This window comes from Diadema antillarum, unplaced genomic scaffold, assembly GCF_040938485.1.
Source record: "Diadema antillarum isolate AM-2024a unplaced genomic scaffold, OU_Dant_1.0 seq00002286_RagTag, whole genome shotgun sequence".
NCBI classification, from domain to species: domain Eukaryota; kingdom Metazoa; phylum Echinodermata; class Echinoidea; order Diadematoida; family Diadematidae; genus Diadema; species Diadema antillarum.
Genome location: NW_027272910.1, coordinates 1 through 19,155, shown reverse-complemented (window position 1 = coordinate 19,155; position 19,155 = coordinate 1). Strand labels below are relative to the sequence as shown.

The 19,155-nt window shown below is 40.0% G+C and overlaps 1 protein-coding gene across 1 annotated transcript; it reads right to left on the bottom strand.

Annotated features, from left to right (window-relative positions):
- Positions 1–506: 506 nt before the first annotated feature.
- On the bottom strand, positions 507–9,197 carry LOC139714478 (2-amino-3-carboxymuconate-6-semialdehyde decarboxylase-like). Its single transcript, XM_071626182.1, has 7 exons — positions 9,107–9,197; positions 8,266–8,468; positions 7,313–7,396; positions 6,215–6,404; positions 5,363–5,535; positions 4,049–4,147; positions 507–2,556 (listed from the first exon to the last, which is right to left on the bottom strand). Exons 1-7 carry the CDS (start codon positions 9,189–9,191, stop codon positions 2,338–2,340), a joined length of 1,053 nt encoding a protein of 350 aa, XP_071482283.1. The 5' UTR covers positions 9,192–9,197; the 3' UTR covers positions 507–2,337.
- Positions 9,198–19,155: the final 9,958 nt, after the last annotated feature.

Below are 19,155 nucleotides of genomic sequence, written 5' to 3'. Positions count from 1 at the left end.
AAAAGTGGAAATTTTCGCGGTGTTGAAATTCTTGCGCAAACAGACTTGCCCGAAAATGAAAGCACACAAATATTTTTACTTGCCATACATTCCAGTGGTTGATGTCTTGATTCCGCGGAATTAAAAACAAGCGATACTCATCTTTCGTAGCTGAGCGCGAAAAATTAGTCACGCAAAAATATCTACATTTACAGTACGAGATATACTACTGATTTGTTAATGATTTGTTGAAGTTTATAAGGCTGGCAATTATAATTGTGATTAAAACCGAACTTTGAAGAGTAAACAAAGAGATAAGAAGGTTTTAATTTTTACATTTTGCTATTGCCCTTTTGTCCAGCTTAATGTAAAAAAAAAACAAAACACTATATACAATATCAAAAAAATAAATATATATGGCAAAGTGGGGTGACTTCATTTTAAGCCTCAACTTCAAGACGTAGCTTTAAAAACATTTCATGATTGACAGAATCGATAGCAACTGTGTGCATTTACAGAGTGGCAATTGCTTATGAATATATATTCGCTAATTTCAGAGTGAAAACGAAAGAAAATACAGTGCAATGTTGATGGCCTCATATGATTCTATCATGTGCAAAGATGTAAAATATTTGGCAAGACACAAAAATGTAATAAAAACACAACAACATCCAGATGTTTTAACCTCTAACTGCATCAATGCTATAGCTGAATAATGGTAATTGTCAGTCTGAAATCATCAGTAGGCAGGACATGAATTCCTAAGACAATGTAAAGCGTCAAACACATGTCATCTTCAACATCTGAAATAAAATGCCATCCATTTCAACAAATGACAACAGGTCAAAATCGCTGATGCATTTCCCGCATTGCAAATGTTTTCCTTTCACTGTAAATGCGCAAAAGGCCAAATGTGGTACCAAAAATGGCCGCGCATTTGGCCAAGCTCTGGAGGTAGTCTTGGCCCGGGCTCTGCCTGGCCTTTTCTCACTGTAACACAAACTGGGCCAAATGCGGCACCAAATTGCGACCGGCATGCTCCCAGTAATAATTGTTTGGTTACAAGCAGAGCGCCACTACGACAAAAATTGAAAGGTTTAAATTATAAGCCTGGGCTGAGCCCTCAACTGTAAAACAGACAGAATTGCGGGGCCGAGTACCGCAATTGAGGCCGGGCTTGGCCCAGCCCTGCACTGTAAACGGGGTGTTAGCATAACACATTCCTTGACAGTCATCACAGTGGAATGGGGGGGGGGGGAGGTAGATGTCATACCATTGACTGTCCTGACTATCAAAGAAAAATTAGGGGTGAGGAGATTAAATTTGGCAACGCAAGACGAGTTGTGAAGTTCTAACGACAGTCCCCGAGTTCACACTAGGTCCCACATCGCGGGCACAATAAGGAGAGATCTTGCCTTTTTTTTATGACTGACCGTCCACATGACTATCTTGACTGTCCCTAGCCCAGAGGGCAGTCAGGATTTGGGGCAAGTCCTGCCACCGGACACCAGCCTTTGCGCATGTGCACTTTTTATGACTACACCTAGGTGCTATCAGTTATGGCCCAAGGTCACTCTCCCCTCCAAATTTTGTCCCCTGACCCGACTTGCACTGCAGAAACGGAGGGAGAAGTCCCGGCAAACAGCCACATTATGGTTTTGGACACAAGTCAATCACTTCCGTCCAGAAAACAGCAATGTTATCTGTACACTGAGTCGAGCCGCACAAAGCTCACAGTTGTAGACAAGCATGGCACATGAAATCAGACAATAGTGGCGGCAATGCTGACCCATTGCAACCTAGCATGCATATAGGGAGATCCCCTTCTTAATTACTCTATGAAATCATACAGAATACATTAGATATTGGCGTGATTTTAAAACCCTGTTTCCAAATACTGATTGACAGTAAAGATTTTTCACTTAGCTTCACAATGCAATCCATCTAACTGCATTTAATGTGTTCAAACAAACTGATGTCCGCTGACTGGTTGAACACGTTATGAATGATGTCTGCTGCACACGGAGGGGATGGAACACACAAATAGTCTGTGTTTAAGATGACATTTCAGTAAGTAACAGGGGAGGAGCATTGTTCATATCACTCTCTGCTTCATCACATGTGAGAAACCCCCTTTAAAAATGGTCATTTTTAGCTAGGAATCACACACATGTAATACATTCTCTAGCATTAACATTAAAGATGATTGTGCGCATAGCTGGCGAGTAAAAACAAAGATGAGAAAACATCTTTTATCTCTCTCCCTCTCTCCATCTCTTCCTTTCTGTCTTTCATCTGTTTGTCTCTCCCTTTCGTTCTATCTCTGTCTTTTCGATCTTTCTTTCTTGAGGAGGACGCTCAACATGACTCCACTAGCTTCATCCTCTTGGTCCCATTCTCAAGGTCTCCCTCTCCCTCCTCCTCCTTCTTGCTGTTTGGAGATCTCTTGATCTTGTGCTTGTCCGCCCCGCACTTGGACTGGCACTGGGACGGCTGGGAATGCAGGTCTGGGTCCGGCTCGTATCGGGACCGGTCCAGGCCCAGGAACTCTAGGGCGTTGCCGGCAAGTAGGGAGTCCTGTGCAGATGGACGACGAGGAGTGAAGAGAAGGGGGAGCACAAACAATCGCCACCAAAAAAAAAAATTTTAATCCACTCATTCTAAGATACATACAAAATCATGTTTAAGAAATAAACTTATTGTAGCAAAAAGAGCTGCTGAAAACTGCTTATCCAATAAAGGCGAGCCAATGGAGTAAAATGGAGTCAAAAGGGGCCTGAGCTTTCGATCCTAGCAGAATCTTCGTCAGAGGCAGAATCCACTCCAATCCAAATAAAATAATTATAACATTTGATCTGACAGAGGTTGGAAACATCTGTGAAATTAAATGGTTAAAACAAATCAAGAATTCAAAATGGTATTAGAGCTGGAATGAACCATCCTTTTAATAGCGGACTTACAAGAAATTTCAGCACCATTTGATGCAGTCATACAATCACTATCATTCATATTATTTTTCTCTTCATCTAAAATCATAAGAGCTCCACCTCTTGTTAAAAAGATGTCATTATTTCACAGCAACATAGAGTTGTCTTTCGGTTTTGGATAAGGCATTTCGCTTGTTCTTTCTGCAGGTTAAGTTTGTTTCATGTACAAACATAAATGCTCAGCTATTTTTTTTTGTTTTGTTTTTTTGTTCGAGATAAAAGAGCAAGTGAAAGTGTATGGTTTACCAGGCAAAGCACGACAGGATGTCATTACAAACAGGAAAAGGTCTTTTTGGTTGGATCTTTTTACTTTCATTAATTCAGCCAACAGAGGAAGTCACCTCGAAATAAAGGTACAATACACTCTAGGTTTATGTAAAATGTTTTTTCTTTGTTTTGTTGCTCAAACTATGATATGAAAAAAATCAATACTGTGTCAATTTGTTGAACCCAGCGGGAAAAATCCCTTTCACTAGGATCTGATCGTGAAAAAGCAGGTAGTAGAAATTCAGGTTCATATGTTTCCAGGAAATGGTAAAATTGGTTGCACCTACACACATGAATAAAGAGGCGACAATGCCACTACATCAGAAGTCTCCCATTTGACCTTCGTCTCCAAATGAGTATTTTCACATGAAATTAAAACCATTCTGTTGTACCCTTGTCAAGATCCTTTTTTCTTTTTCTTTTTTTTGGTAGTTTTGTAATATCCCAAAAAAGATGGCTTTTGAGTGGAAATGGGCTGTGATTGATAAAGCATCTACCCCAAACATTCTTTTTTTTTTTAAATCTCAGAAACACAAAAACGTCCATGGTGTGTGTGGCTGCAACCAATATCAATTTTCAGTGAAAACATGAAATCTTGAAATTCCATGATTTTCTTGTTTCTTGTAAAAGTTTGATAAAACTTCCTTCATTAGTTTGTCAGATTTTACATGCATGTATCAAATTAAAGCTAACAAGTGGAATCGCACTCTACGTGGTAAAGGAGTGGGTCTACTATCCCACTAAGCATGTCATATTGCGTCACAACAACTGTAAACTACTCGGCTACCAAGCCATACTCAATTGATTCTTCTCACCTTCAGGTCGCTGCTGAAGCTCTCGACGGAATCAATCAGCTTGCCTGGGTGGTGCTCCCCTAAGGGGAAGGGGTAGTCACTGCCGAGCAGAACACGATCCTGTCGATGCAATATGAGATTATTTTTTTGTGTGTGTGTGAGTGCATTGGATGAGGAAAGTGCATGCTTGCATGCATTCTCTGCAATGCAGGAAGTAGTATTATTGAAGCTGTACTGACAACCATTTTTAAACACGACTGAATCAGTCCCATCACAGCAGATGGAAAAGTGGATAATTTACCATTGTTGTTTTTCACAGCCGCATTTGCTTTAGTTTCCATCTGGGTGGGTAGCGGACGAACCATTAAAATCATAGAGTTTGATACCTTTAAGTAAAGGGTTGGATGTCACTTGTATAGCAAGGCCACATGTTTTCCTGAGTGTCATCTCAGAAAGGCCTCACTATGCAATGTTCTTTCAGCTCTCATCCAGAACATGACTTCACCGCAAGAGTTATGGAACCCTACGAGGCTAATCCTTCCCAACTACTCTCGCTAGTCACTCTGTCCCAAAACATTGTCCTTACCAATGATGCAGCCTCGGGTTTGGACTCATCAAACAAGGCCACTCAGGAAGCACTAAAATGCTTTACATATGATAATGTTATGGTCTTCTTCATCTAGTATCTTTTAAGTGTTGCCACTGCTCTATCACAGGGACCTGCCATTATTATTACCCAATCGCTGCCACGAACAAATTTATACACCTGGGGCCTGTTGCATAAAATTTACTATTATTGTAACTTTGCCATTCAATGGTAACTTCCATGGAATTCTTGATTTTGATTGGCTGTTGAGTATTGTTACCATGGTAGTTACCATTGGATGGCAAAGTTACCACAATAGTAACTTTTATGTAACGGGGCCCAGGGTCGAGAGGGACATGGTGGGTAATAACATCTTGTCCGAGAAGCACAGCACTTGACAAGATTCATTCTCAGGACCCCCCCCCCCCCCCCAATTGGAAGTCAAGAGTCTTATCCACTATGTCACATTACCCCTGCTATATGTATATTATAAGCAAGCCTCTGAAGATGGTGACCTATGGCTTTAAGAACCCTCACACAGACTAATTAATAATGACAACAAATGCCGCTGCCAGCTAGACTAAACCAGGGACCGCATAACTGAGAGTCTGCGATCTCAAGCATTTACCGGAAAGTGCTTCCCTAGGGGCCACATAAATTTGATTCACGCACAATAAAAATACGAACCACTTGAGCCAAAATGGATGTACAGATTGTACACTGTATGCCTCAGAGTATTCAGTTCTCACCTCTCCTATCGTCTCAACTAAGTATTTCAGAGCTCGCTCGTCGTGCACCAACGAGTCTGTGTAGATCTGGCCAAGATACTTCCTGGGGTTGACACTGTTCTCCACCGCACAGAGATCCGGCCGGACGTTGAAGCCGTGCTCGATGCGGCCGATTGTGAATGGGAAGGCTCCGCCTGGTTAGCATTAAAACAGTCACCACCAGATTTATTGGCATGGTGGTATATGTTCTTAGATCTCTTCATACAGACAGTATAATAATATTTTGGTTTACTTGTGTTTTCTCCCCCTCCCCCCCCCCCCCCCCCCCCTTAGTTGAACGTCACTTTACAGCTCAGTCAGCAAAGTTTGACAATTTCTGAAACTCGGTCAACCCAATGTTAAAACAATGTCTTTTAGCCAAAGCCAATTTATAAATACATAACAAAACTGATAAAGTGAAAAATTGATCAAAGAAAATGGAATTCCATCAGGAATGGAAAATAAGGATTCCCTATGGAATCCCACTTCCTTGCTCAATTATTCACTCATATAAATCCTATACATTTCTGGTCAGTTTCCCTTTGTTTGCATTCAATATATTAAAAAGAACAAAACAAACTGCTGCATCGAGAAACGGGAAACATAGAGGGAAGGAAAAAAAAAAGTAGCGTAAGGTGAGAAAGGTATGTTCAAAGATGGCTCTCCTCATTCGATTCTTACACCTGCAGCCACAATGATGGAGCAATCTCAGCAAGTTATCTGTACTTCATCCCTTTTGCCGCAAAAAGAAAGAAGCAAACAAATAAAGCAAACAGGAAATTTCCTTATGACTAATTTCAAACTTGTGGCAAGCCTGCGCACTGATACACTCACCTCCATGAGCGAAGCAGACCTTGAGTTTGGGGAACCTCTCCAGCACACCGCCAAATATCATGGAGCACATGGCGGTGGCTGTTTCTCCGGGCATACCCACCAGCCAGGGCAGCCAGTATTTGGCCATGCGGCCCCCCAGCTCCATGTCCCATGGATGGACAAAGATGGACATGTTCAGCTCCTCAGCCGCCTGCAACATTTAGACAGAAAGTTTGAAACTGGTGGTCAGAACGACAAAATTTCAAATCAAATAATTTGGAAAAAAGTTCAAATGTTTAGACAAAATAGATTGTTTGTAATCCCAGAGGGCTGTTCATATCAACAATGTATTTCGCTTCCAGAAAAAGACTTACCGGTAATTGTAATCATGTTTCATAAAATGTCTTTCTGAATGTGTAAAATGTTATTGTGTTCACACTCTCTTAAAACAGTCTCCTCACTGACTGCAAACTCAAAACAACATTCTTTTCACAAATGTCAAACTCAGAACTCTCTGTACACTTATGTGCAAGATTTAATATGTTTGTACATGGGTGGCATGTGCGATCACCATGACACAAGCAAATCTTCAGCCAAATTTGCCCCCCCCCCCATCTATTTAATCATGGTTTACAAGTTAACCTACTAAGATTACAAAATGGCAACCAGAGTTGAGCATAACTCGCCTTAAAAAAAAAAAAAAATGCTCTAGCACCAAGACGAGCCTCTCTTGCAAGGAGAAACATGTTTGGAAGAGGTAAGAGTAAAATGCCCAATTATATTTACAAAAATAAATACATGTAGTGAAAAGACATATATGTCCACAAACACATAGACCCCGTTTACAGTGCGGGGCGCGTTTACACTGAAATGAAGGTGGACTCGGCCGCGGCCGAGCTGCGGCCGAGCCTCGCACTGTAAACGGGGTCCTAGTTCTGGGGAAGTGAGAGAGCCTTCATGGGTTGAAAGGATGAATTCTTGCACATTAAAAAAAATTGGAAGAGAGGGGGCTAAAGAAATAGGGCTACGTATTTAGCTGCAGTCTTTGGTAAATGGAGTGCCGGGCTTCGTCAGCCCTGTTTAAGGTTGGCCCTTACAGTGACAGAGTTTGCTACTTACAGCAAACACTGGCTGCAGTTCGGCCGCATCGAGATTCCACTGGTTGATGTGGGATCCAACCTGGATACCTGGAAACCCAAGTTCCTGAAAAAAAAAATGACAAAAAACGAAAGAAGGGAAAAATGATTAGATGAGATGACATGATTGTCATCAAAACAGTGGCAATTTCAGATCCAGTAGTGACGGGACACTACGTAATGGGGAAGGTTGGCCCTAATGACTTGAATACTTCCCTGCCTATTCCGGTGCACATTAGAAATCTCAAGTCAGTATTTCACAGATACAAACAACATTATCTGTCTCATTTCACACTGGTGATCACCCCTCAAAAAGACAAACAAATAAACTAGTGGACTGTATCAATTCAGATATCTGGTACACGAATCACTCACTATATTAGGCTTACACTTGTAAAAATGCAAGTTCAATGAAACCTACTTTCTGCACTGGACCAAGTGCTAAGGATGCTGAACCATGTGAAGTAGGTAGAGCATTTGAGGAAATGGCTACAATCAAATGCACTAGAATGAACAAAAGATAGAATCCATCATAATTCTCATAATTTTGGGGTCATGGCATAAATGTGATATTGCTGTCCTGACCATGCATCAACGGTCTTGAGGAATTCCACGACTACAGTTTATGTGATTTCTATAATACAGACAGTGTACTCTCCTTATAACGAACAAGGTTATAACGAAATTCCAGTTACAACAAAGTAAAAATTCAGGCCGCAACGCTACCCCTTCTGTGCTTTTTTACTGTTTATTTGTTTGGTTATAACGAAATTTCGGAAACGAAAGAAAACTGCTGATCCCGAGGACTTCGCCATAATGGGAGTCCACTGTACCCCAGCTTCAGCCCAACTGGCTATTGAAAATCAAAATGGACTAGACCGCTTTTTTTGGTCGGTCAGTCTTCATCATGTCCAGTTCTCACACCGGATGACCCACCTCTTTGCATCTCTTGAGCTCCTGGACGGCAAGTTCTGGGGCCTGCATGGGGAGCGTGCCGAGACCCACGAACCTCTTTGGGTGCTTCTTGATGGTCTCTGCCAGGTCATCGTTCAGGATTCTACTCAGGTCCAGGGTGTCCTCTGGCTTGGCCCAGTAGCTGAACATCACGGGGACTGTGGATAAGGCCTGGACGGTCACACCTGGACAAAACAAATTTATGCAAAAATGATTTAAGTGAAAAACACATAGGGATCACACACACACCACACACACACACATAAAAATTACTACAAAATTAGAGGAGTCTATGGTATATTGACATCTCTCAAAACATCATGGCACCACCTCATTTAAAATACATATGACTTGCTCAGGAAATATAGTGGCAGATATATCCAAGTATAAACATAATTGACCTTGAAATGGGGGGGGGGCAAAAAATCCCACTAAAAGACTTTGATAGCACTACAATACGCTCTGTAGGTGACTAGTTTAGAGCATAACAAATTCAACGAAAGAGGTAAACATTAACATCTTATAGTACATAAACATCCCCATTTCCATAAATTTGTGTACTTGGTTGCAATTAATTACACTAGTCAGTGAAAACATGGATAACTTTAAACTGACAACTCTCAATATAGTTTTTGTCTGTGTCACATAAAGCTGCTACTATTCTGTTTGTCTTATCATAATCTATTTATTGAAAATCAACTGGAACATAGCACATTTTATATTTCATTGTGGACAAACTTTTTTAACGCACTATGATTCGTGTTGCATTGTGCTTGTATGCTTGTTTGTTTGTTTTTTGGTCATTTAATTCTTTAAGCTTTACCTGTAGCATCCATATCTCTGATTCTGGCCTCTGGGTCGAAGCAGTTCGGCTCAATAACCCGGAAGAGCTTCCCATCCCGCATCATCTTGGCCCTGCCGTCACACTGGTGGTGGAGCTGAATCCATCCTCCGTAACCATAGCGCTGACACAGAGAGAAAATATTATGTAATCATTACTTCGCGCTTTTATACAGAGAAGATCCTACACACACAAAAACTCACAAGCGCACTCACATATACACACACACACAGACATATAATGTATACACACAAAAGTATTGTACAGTGCACTCCCGTTATAACGAAATGCTTGGGACCGGCAGTTTCCTTTCGTTATAACCGAACAAATACAATATATAACAAAAACAAGGAAACCACGTACATATCATATTCTGTTTGCTGAATACTCATCATACATTTGAAAGCTATGCGAAATGTGATGGGATAACTGTATTACAATAAGAAGCGCAAGTTCCCCTCAGAAACTGTGCGTGACACAAGGAGCAAACACACAGTGGTATGAAGCGTTCACCCATGCAGAGACACTATAAATGCTTGTTCCGCTACGTATTTTCGAAAGCAATTCGCATTTCGTTATAACGGAGCACATTTCTTTTGTTTTTCTTTGTCTGTGGTGCTCGGAAAAGACTTTGTTATAACGGAAATTTCGCTATAACCGTGTTCGTTATAAGCAAATTTTGTACCATAGAGTTTAATGGTGATAATTTTGGGACCAGAAGATTTACTTCGTTATAACGAGATTTCGTTATAACCGTGTTCGTTGTAACGGGAGTGCGCTGTATTTAATACTCTCTCTCATACTTTCTCATTCACATCTGAGCAGTGGTAAAGCAGTTATGAAGTGACAATCAAACTTACTGCAAAACATTTGCTGAGTCTAAATACAAAAGTGGACATTTCTGTGGTTTGCAAATGTTCACACAAAAATAAAAACCCTAACACAATAAGACAAATCCAGTGAAAATAAAGACAATTTCTGCATAATTAAAAATATCTATGAAATTAAGCTCACCTGGTGTAGTGCAAAATAATTACATTTTGTACTTGTGCAAATATTTTCACTTTTACAGCACAGCCTTCAGTAAGTGTGGTTTACAAACAAAAAATTGTAAACTACTGAAGCAAGCACAGGCCCTTAAGAGCAGTGACAATTGATGACTCATCGCCATTAGCATAGCAGTTTTAAAAAAAATCGCTCGAAAGTACGCCACAGCTCCAGTGCTAAACCTGTGCTTGTTTGCGAAAATGATCTTTTTTCCAATTATGGTATGAAAGTTTCATGATATACATATATACACTGTACAAGTTGTGTGTCTCCACCATATTTATGTAAGCTTGATATCTTCATGTTTTATTTTTAAACAAATCGAAACAAAAGTGGCATACATGTAAAAATACACTATTCAGGCCATGAGAGCAATCTTTTTTTTTTTCTCTAGTGGGTGTGAATTTCATGCTAGATTGTACGTTCAGCTTCAACTCTGCTGTATCGAGGTGAAATCAGCTACCTGTGTACTTTCAAACCTTGCTTGATCTTTGTTACTCTATGGGATACTTTCCTATCCTCTTTGTCTTCCTTCCTGCTAGTACTCAGCCAGCAGCACAATAACATTCAAAACTGACTCATGCATGATTAACAGTCCATATGTGATCAATGCAGTCACTGCATGTGATGATTAAAGGCATAATTTACCATTTACAGATGAAACAAAAACCCAACATTTATAGTGCTTCAAAATAGTTCGAAAATGTGAGTTAGGGATAGAAACAACTACCCGGTAATGCAAAAATTTGAATCAGTATAATCAATGTTAAGTATTGTTAGATACAATTTGTATGTACAAAATGTGAACAATAGTTACAATAAAAATGTTTCAAGACTTAACCGTCTTCAGTTATGGTTTAATGAGAAAAATAGTGATATCGCCTTATATTTTAGGCTTTATTGCAAAAAAAAATTGTATATATGGTAGGATGTTTTGTGATACAACTGATCTACACATACACACATGCTGTATGCATCAAAAGTGATATTTTGAACATTTTTGAAATCACTGGTCTCATAGATAAACAGGACCTTTGAATGCCTCTTGGATGATACCATTGTAATGTGTATCCCATGGCTTGACTCTAAAGTAATTATTCCTGCTCTCTGGAACAAAGTTTGGACTGCAACACACATCATACAGCTGCTGTACATGTGTTCAATGTATGTGTGCATGTGACAGTGTGTGTGCTGTTTCTACTGTATGCAAACATGTGGCACAGTGCTCAAAGATCGATAATCAATGCCCAAGAGTGAACTGTATTTCTGCAACCTTCATTTTCTAAAATCCAATGTCATTGCAGTTTGCACCATTGAATAAATTAACTTGCATGCTATTAACCCATTAAAGGCGAGTCCTGTGTATAGAAGGTGTGGTCGGGGAGAGGTCTATGGAAAATGCGTGTTGTAGCAAAATCAGTCTGTAAATGCCTTAGACCAGCTTCGCATCACGGCTCATATTCTACGCATCAGAGTACAGTGTGAGTTCTTTGAATCAAAAGATATTACACATGCAGCATACAATGTATATTTGTATGTCTTGAAATATCTCTGAAATGACACATAGCTGCATAAAGACAAATATTCAGTTTAATTGAATTAGAATGACTTTTGCCAACCTAGTCTGAGCTTCAAAGGTGTGCCTCCCTTGCTTTCTACAGGCAATTCTGGGTTCATGGTTCTGTGACGTGACCTCTTCCGCTCTTTTGTGCACGCCCATGTTCGAATGACCTTGATTTTATTTGCACGCACTGTTAATGGTGAGTGAGTCCTCTATTGCACATTCCCTTTGAGCAGAAACAACTATTGGCAACACTGAAGAAAATCCATGAATATACATACATGTAGTTATAGAGAAAAAAATCCACTTCACCATTGGAAATGAAGAGGCTTTAGAAAAGGGGATGGGAGATGGGTAATAAACTCTCCATCCCATAGGGCAATTACAGGATTACACAGTATGACAGTACTATAATTTACACTGTATCTCTCTAAAGTGTTAATCATTATAACCGCAGACCACGTTGCCTGAATACTCATACAGGTGTACTTATTAACTTTTACAGCTTCAACCCCAGATATCTATACACTTGCATTTGGTTAAAATGCTAGCAGTGCCAGGATTATCTACAGTGTATGTACAGTGTGCTGGTCAAACACGCTAATGCCTCCCGTCCACTGACCATTGGAGGCTCATCCGATCCTAAAAATGCAAAAATTTCAGCATTTTGATGAGTTCTGATGAAATCTGAGAGCCTGATAATAATGATAATGAATAACATTTATATAGCGCTTAATACTGATGTTTCTAAGCGCATCAAATCGGGGAAAAAATAATATATACAACGTAAAAACAAAATACAGCATTATATACATATATTATGATAACGACAGCAACAACAACAACAGCAAAATTAAGGTTGTGTAAACAGATGAGTTTTCAACAATGACTTAAACCTATCAACATTTTCAGCGTTACGAATATAAAAAGGGAGTTCATTCCAAAGAAGTGGGGAAATAACTGAAAAGGCCCTATCACCATAACGTGTACAGGTGCGGGGACCACGTGATAATTGGAGAGCGGAGGAAGAACGAAGAGAACGGGTTGAAGTGGAGGAGCGGAAGGAAATTAAATCTTTAAGATAAGATGGGGCAAGATTATTACATATCTTGTAAACAATAAGGAGGATTTTAAAAGTGATACGTTGATGGATGGGGAGCCAGTGGAGGAATTGGAGAACTGGAGTAATGTGGTCAGATCTTTTTGTAAGGGTCACAAGCCTAGCAACTGTATTTTGAATTCTTTGAAGTGGTGCAGTACTTGAAGCAGGGAGACCAACAAGAAGGGAATTGCAGTACTCAAGATGAGAGGAAACAAATGCGTGAATGAGACGTTCTGTGGAAGACTGATCCAATAATTTACATATTTTACCAATTTTACAAATACCCCAAGCAGCAGAACGACATGAATTCTTAATATGTTGTTGAAAGTTCAGATGCTTATCTACAATAACTCCGAGATCTCTGACGGACTGAGAGATGGGGATAGTACTATCTTCAAAGGAAAATTCTGTTAGAGAGCTACCCCGCCTGAACTGAGAATGAACATATAAAAATTCCGATTTAACACAATTCAATTTCAAATAATTATCGTGAGACCATTGCTTGATATCATCAACGCATCTACTAAGTTTGCAGAGTGCTTCGACTTGGGTATTTGGTTGTATGATTATGTAGATTTGAGTATCGTCGGCATACATAACATGTAAAATATCATTATGAGAGTTGATTACTGAAGACAGAGGGGCTGTGTATAGATGAAATAGTAAAGGACCAACCACAGACCCCTGGGGGACACCATGTCTAAGAGGGAACGACTGAGAAAATGCACCGTTCACAGTAACCATCTGGTGGCGGTCGTGTAAGTAAGATGCAATCCATCTCAAGACTGTTCCCGTTAGACCAAAATTAGTCTCCAATCTGTTAAGGAGAATTTCATGATTGATAGTATCAAACGCAGCAGAATAATCTAAAAGCAGAAGAGCAACTTCATGGCCTTTGTCTACTGCTAAGAGGAGGTCATTGAGTACCTTCAATAAGGCGGTTTCGGTGGAGTAGAAGTGTCTGTAGGCAGACTGATTACTAGGAAACAACTGGTGTTCATCAAGATGATCTCTGAGTTGGCGAGCAACCACTTTCTCAAGAACTTTACCAAGAAAAGACAGATTAGCAATGGGGCGAAAATTATTCAAATCATTACGGTCTAAGCTGGGTTTCTTTAGAAAGGGCAATATGAGCGACCTTTTGAAGTGCTTAGGAACTACGCCTGATGACAATGAGAGATTCAGAATGTGAGTTATTGCAGGAAGAAATTCATCTAGACACTCTTTTAGTAGCCATGTGGGGAGAGGATCAAGAGAACAAGACTTGGACGGAAGAGAATTGATGAGACGTTTCATTTGTGACTCAGTGACTAAACCAAACTCAGAAAATACACACTCAGTGTTTATATTTATGCGAGAGGAATTAGAGAGAGAGATTTCAGGAGACACCGGGAATGAAGATGCAATGGTACTAATCTTGTTGTCGAAAAACTCAGCAAACTGATTGGCAAGTGCAGGATTTGAAGTATGGTCAGGAAGAGAAGAATCTGGATGTGCAATTGTGAGTCTTTTGATGATGTTGAAAAGTTGTTTGGTGTCTGCAGCAGCAATCTCCTCTCTTAGGTGCCTTGACTTGGCGTCGGCAAGGTGGCTGTAGTAGGACTCACACTCTTGCCGATACAGCTCTCTGTCAATGCAAAGACCAGACTTGATCATGCGGCGCTCTGCACGGCGTCTACGCTTCTTAGCCTCCTTCACTTCTGTCGTGTACCAGGGATTATTTGGCCGCACTGTTACAGATCTAGTCTTGAGCGAAGCGTACTTATCAAGAAGTCTTGTTACATGAGAGTTGAGCAGCAGGACAGCCTCGGAGGGACACGCTGACTCTCTGACCTGGGAAAGTGATGCTGCAATGTCATTTTTAAAGGAGCAGAGGTCCATAGACCGTAGATTCCTGGAGGTAGTCTGCTTCTTGGGGTTCACTGGGCCTTTGAGGTTGAGAGTGGTGATGATGGCGGAGTGGTCAGAGGGCAGAAATGTGACAAGATTAACATTCGATACAATGTTGTCAACTTTTCTGCTTAGAACTAGGTCTAATGTGTGTCCAGCTTTATGAGTTGCCTCTTTAACATGCTGTTGAAATCCTAGAGAGTTAATGGTGCTTAGAAAAGATACAGCCAAATTATCTGAGCAATCGTCAACATGTATGTTGTAATCCCCAAGCAGAATGGAACGATAGTCATCGATTGCCACTGATTCCAGAAGTGTAGGGAATTCTGACAGAAATAAGTTATTGGTTAAATTGTTCTTAGCAGAAGGAGGTGGTCTGTAGATGCCATATACTCTCAGAGCGGATGAGTGAGAAAGGTTGATTGTGACATCAAGGAGTTCAAATGATGAGAACGTGAAAGTGTCATTTATGGAAATACGTGCAGATGAACGGACAAGCAAGCAGATGCCGCCACCTCTGGAATTCGTTCGAGGGCGGTGTACAAAATCAAAGTTTGGAAGAGAGACCTTCAGATCCGCTATTATCAGATTGTCTCTTTGTGTACCAGTTAACCAAGTCTCAGTTATAACGAGAATATCGAGCTTGGCATCAACTACTAGATCACATATGTACGCAGACTTGACAAGAGTCTGTCTACACAGGAATTTGTGTCCACTCACAAGAATGGATGACAAGCTGCTTGGTAATCTCCTCCATTGATGGTTGCTCAAGAACAAGAGTCAGTACACACTGAATACAAGAGTATGTCTACACAGGGATCAGTCTCCACTGAAGCAAAATATACAGAATGGGTACCTTTACCCATGTACAAAATGGTGGCACAGGGTAGCAGAATGACATTGAAATAAAGTATAAGGAAAATATGGCAAATCTAACACCAAGGATGCACCAAAATTGTCTAGGAGAACCCTGATGACAACAAAAATAAAGTGTTACATATTAGGTACCAAACAATCAACATAAAACACTTTGCAAAAGGAAATATTACAGAGCCCAATTTGAGTGGGGCTACCTAGACCAGGCGCACACCCAAAAAAAAAAAAAAAAAAAAAAAAGAAGCTTTAGAGACTGACACCATGGCTCACCAAGTCCAAGGGTGATGCCAATGCCAGGAGAGTCCTACAACCTGGACTCAAGTTTACTTGTAAAGCGACTGTTGTTACTCCTTGGACATAAAAGACTGTCAAATCTGACAAGCATACAAGCTGCAGGACTGACTTGACTTGCAACCAGAAATGGCATTCCGATGGAAAACTAAGCTCTGAGCTTAGTTCCCCCATCAGACGATCTTCTCTCATCGGATCATGCCCAACATGTTAGACACTGACCTGATGATCAACCAATACAAATCAACTCATCGGACTGTGATACATACACTTCAGGTCATGGTAATGCTTCTGGCAGCTTTGTGAAAGTTGGGCATTACTTGTAGCTGCATCTCCCGAGTATTCATTCATTTGCATTCTTGTAGTGTCAGCAGGGCCAGTGTTATCTACAGTTTTAATACAGTGACTACGTGTATACTAGTCAAACAGGATATGGTGCCAAGAACACAACAAACAGAGTCCGCTGCAGAGTGTGTTCACTCCCATAAAGTTTGTACAGAGCAAGGCCAACAGTTGCCTCACAGTGAGTCATCCAATCAGGAGCCCTCATTGGGTACACACCCACACACCCACCCTTTCTGTGGAATACACACAGGGTCACACACTCACAACTCATTTCTACTACTCTGAATACAAATACATACACGTACAAATATACATTGTACAGTATACTCTCTGTGTACGTACAGTGTAGTATGCATACAGACTGCCCTATGCCTGTAGATACAGATTGGTAGCGCTTCACATCACTCGATATCTGCCATTCATGCATTGTGAGCATATGAATGTACAACATTGTCCTACAAAGCACAACAGAGGAACATCATATTACACTAGCAGAATGACATGTACAGTGTATACCTGTCCTGTTGTTAAATTGCTACATGCAGACGTATTCAAGTTCTACACATATGTATGCTGTACATGTACACACATGACTTTGTATATCCAATACAGTGTACGTAACAGTATTATTCCAAACACATACGGACACAGCTCACAGCTGAAGCTCCATACAGGATACACATGCAAGGAAGTTATTCCCATCACATCAGTTTAATACAAAAGTTGCATTCAAACAGCATCACAAAGCATTGCAACTAATTGATAAATATTGCCCTTTATCGACGGAAATACACTTAGCACTAATCATTCAGTGTTCTAGTAGTGGCCATGATAAAAATCATGGGCATACATTGCACATACGAGGGAGTATTTTAGTTCGTTTCAAACTCACAACCTTTTGAGACATTTCTAGACATGCATCATATCCACTAGACCACCAAGCTTCCGCCAAATATGCAGTAATAGTCTTGATTCCTATTAAATAGCAGCATGTACTGCATATTTATTCAAATCGTATTACTCTTACAGAATTAATTTGAATAATAACGAACATCGTATACATAGTGTATTGTATTCCATGTAGGGTCTACACCACATTGTTATGTGTGTGTTAACATACTGCCGAATCTAAAAATGTTGAGACATTTTGATAATTTTAGAGCCTCTCCTTTATTTCCTTTTTTTTTTTCTTTTTCAAATCCAAGGGCATGTGGAACCCAGTGTCCTGCAAGGTAATAGGGTATGCGGGCCCTAGTGATCTAGGGTGTGTGGACCCCTGTGTCCCAGGGCACACAGATGCCAGTGTCCGAGGGTACAGAGGAAGGATTAGGGTTAGGGTCTGTTTCAGGGTTGTACTATTTAAAAGGAAAGAAAGTAAAAAAAAAAAAAACAACTGTAGTCGATCAATTTTAAAGGAGGTGTACAGTACACATACCTATGGAAGTCTTTCCAAGATGTCAATTGTCAGTTTACATTACATGGAGAAAAAGGAACATCATTCTCTACCCTGGATGCAGTTTTAGTAGAGCTGTAGACCCTTTGTATTCATTTGCCAGGATCATTTTTAGCCAGGCAGCAAAAATGTCTTCATTTGCTCTGTGTATTAAAGAAGATGAATTCATTTATAAACATCGATCAGCCACATTTGTCGGGGATTTTGGTGTGCTCTTTCACTTTCTCTGTTCAATAGAGGGTTTGCTCTCCAACATCAATAACAAGCTCTTACTACAATGTACAGTAAAAGTGGATATTTTCACGCGACTAATTTTTCGCACTTGGCCGGGTCAGAAGAGTTTCGCGAGTTTTTAATTCCGTGGAATCAAGACATCACGCACAGGAACAAATGGCAAGCAAAAATATTCGTGGGCTTTTATTTTCGTGCTAGTGTTTGGTTGCGCGAAATGCGCGAAAATTTCAACACTGCGAAAATTTCCAGTTTTACAGTAAATGGCAATCTAAACATGGCAGGCACCTGGCCAAGTTTCTTAATCCCTATTAATATAGGAATCAAGTTCGGATGGTCTTGGGGGTTTGTTTTCACCTTCATATGATGTTTATCTAAAAGTCCTTTACTGCATGGGTCCTGTGTGGTTGCATTGTGGCAAGTCAATAAGTATTTGGGTACTTAATCCATTATGCCACTGTACAAAGAGAAATCTTTGTCTGAACATAAATTATATATTGTGGATTTTGAACTGTATAATGTAAATGTACCTTACGTCTTGTTTGGTTCATAATTGTATACGGACAATAATGTATCGTGTTGATTTAAATACCAACATCTAACTTGATAATATATCTAATATGTACATGTACATTGTACATTGTACATCATACTTTGTGGAATCATTTCCAAATCAGCTCCACCTTGGGCTTTTTAGAATGATTTTTAATGAATGAATAGAAATATCATAACAGGGATGGTATGCATTCAAGCATTGTAGTTTAGGTTGAGACATGGCTGAAGTTTCCAATTTTTTTGTGAGATAATTAAAAACCCATTACAAAACATGGAAAAGCATATACCCATAATTCCAAGAGGAATTCAATCCTTTCTCTGATGAAAATTGGTTTTGAAAAGGCTGGGATATATATCCAAAACAAGCAATCCTAATAAAAGGTGGGGACCCATCTTTAATTAGTCTCTCTGTTTTACTTTGTTTTTGAATATCTCAACCATTTCAAAACCGATTTTCATCAAATAATCTTTGAATTCCGCTAAGAATGGTATGCTCTGTAAGATTTCATAAGTGGTTTCTTAATATCTTGCGAAGAGATACAAGCTCAATCCTCATCCCCAGCAATACTATACCAACCATTTAATTACAAAACAAAACAAAAAAAAAAAAGCTTTAGCCTCACCAGACCCAGACCAGCTTGTACACATGAATGTATTCACTGAAAAGGGGATTGGGGGGG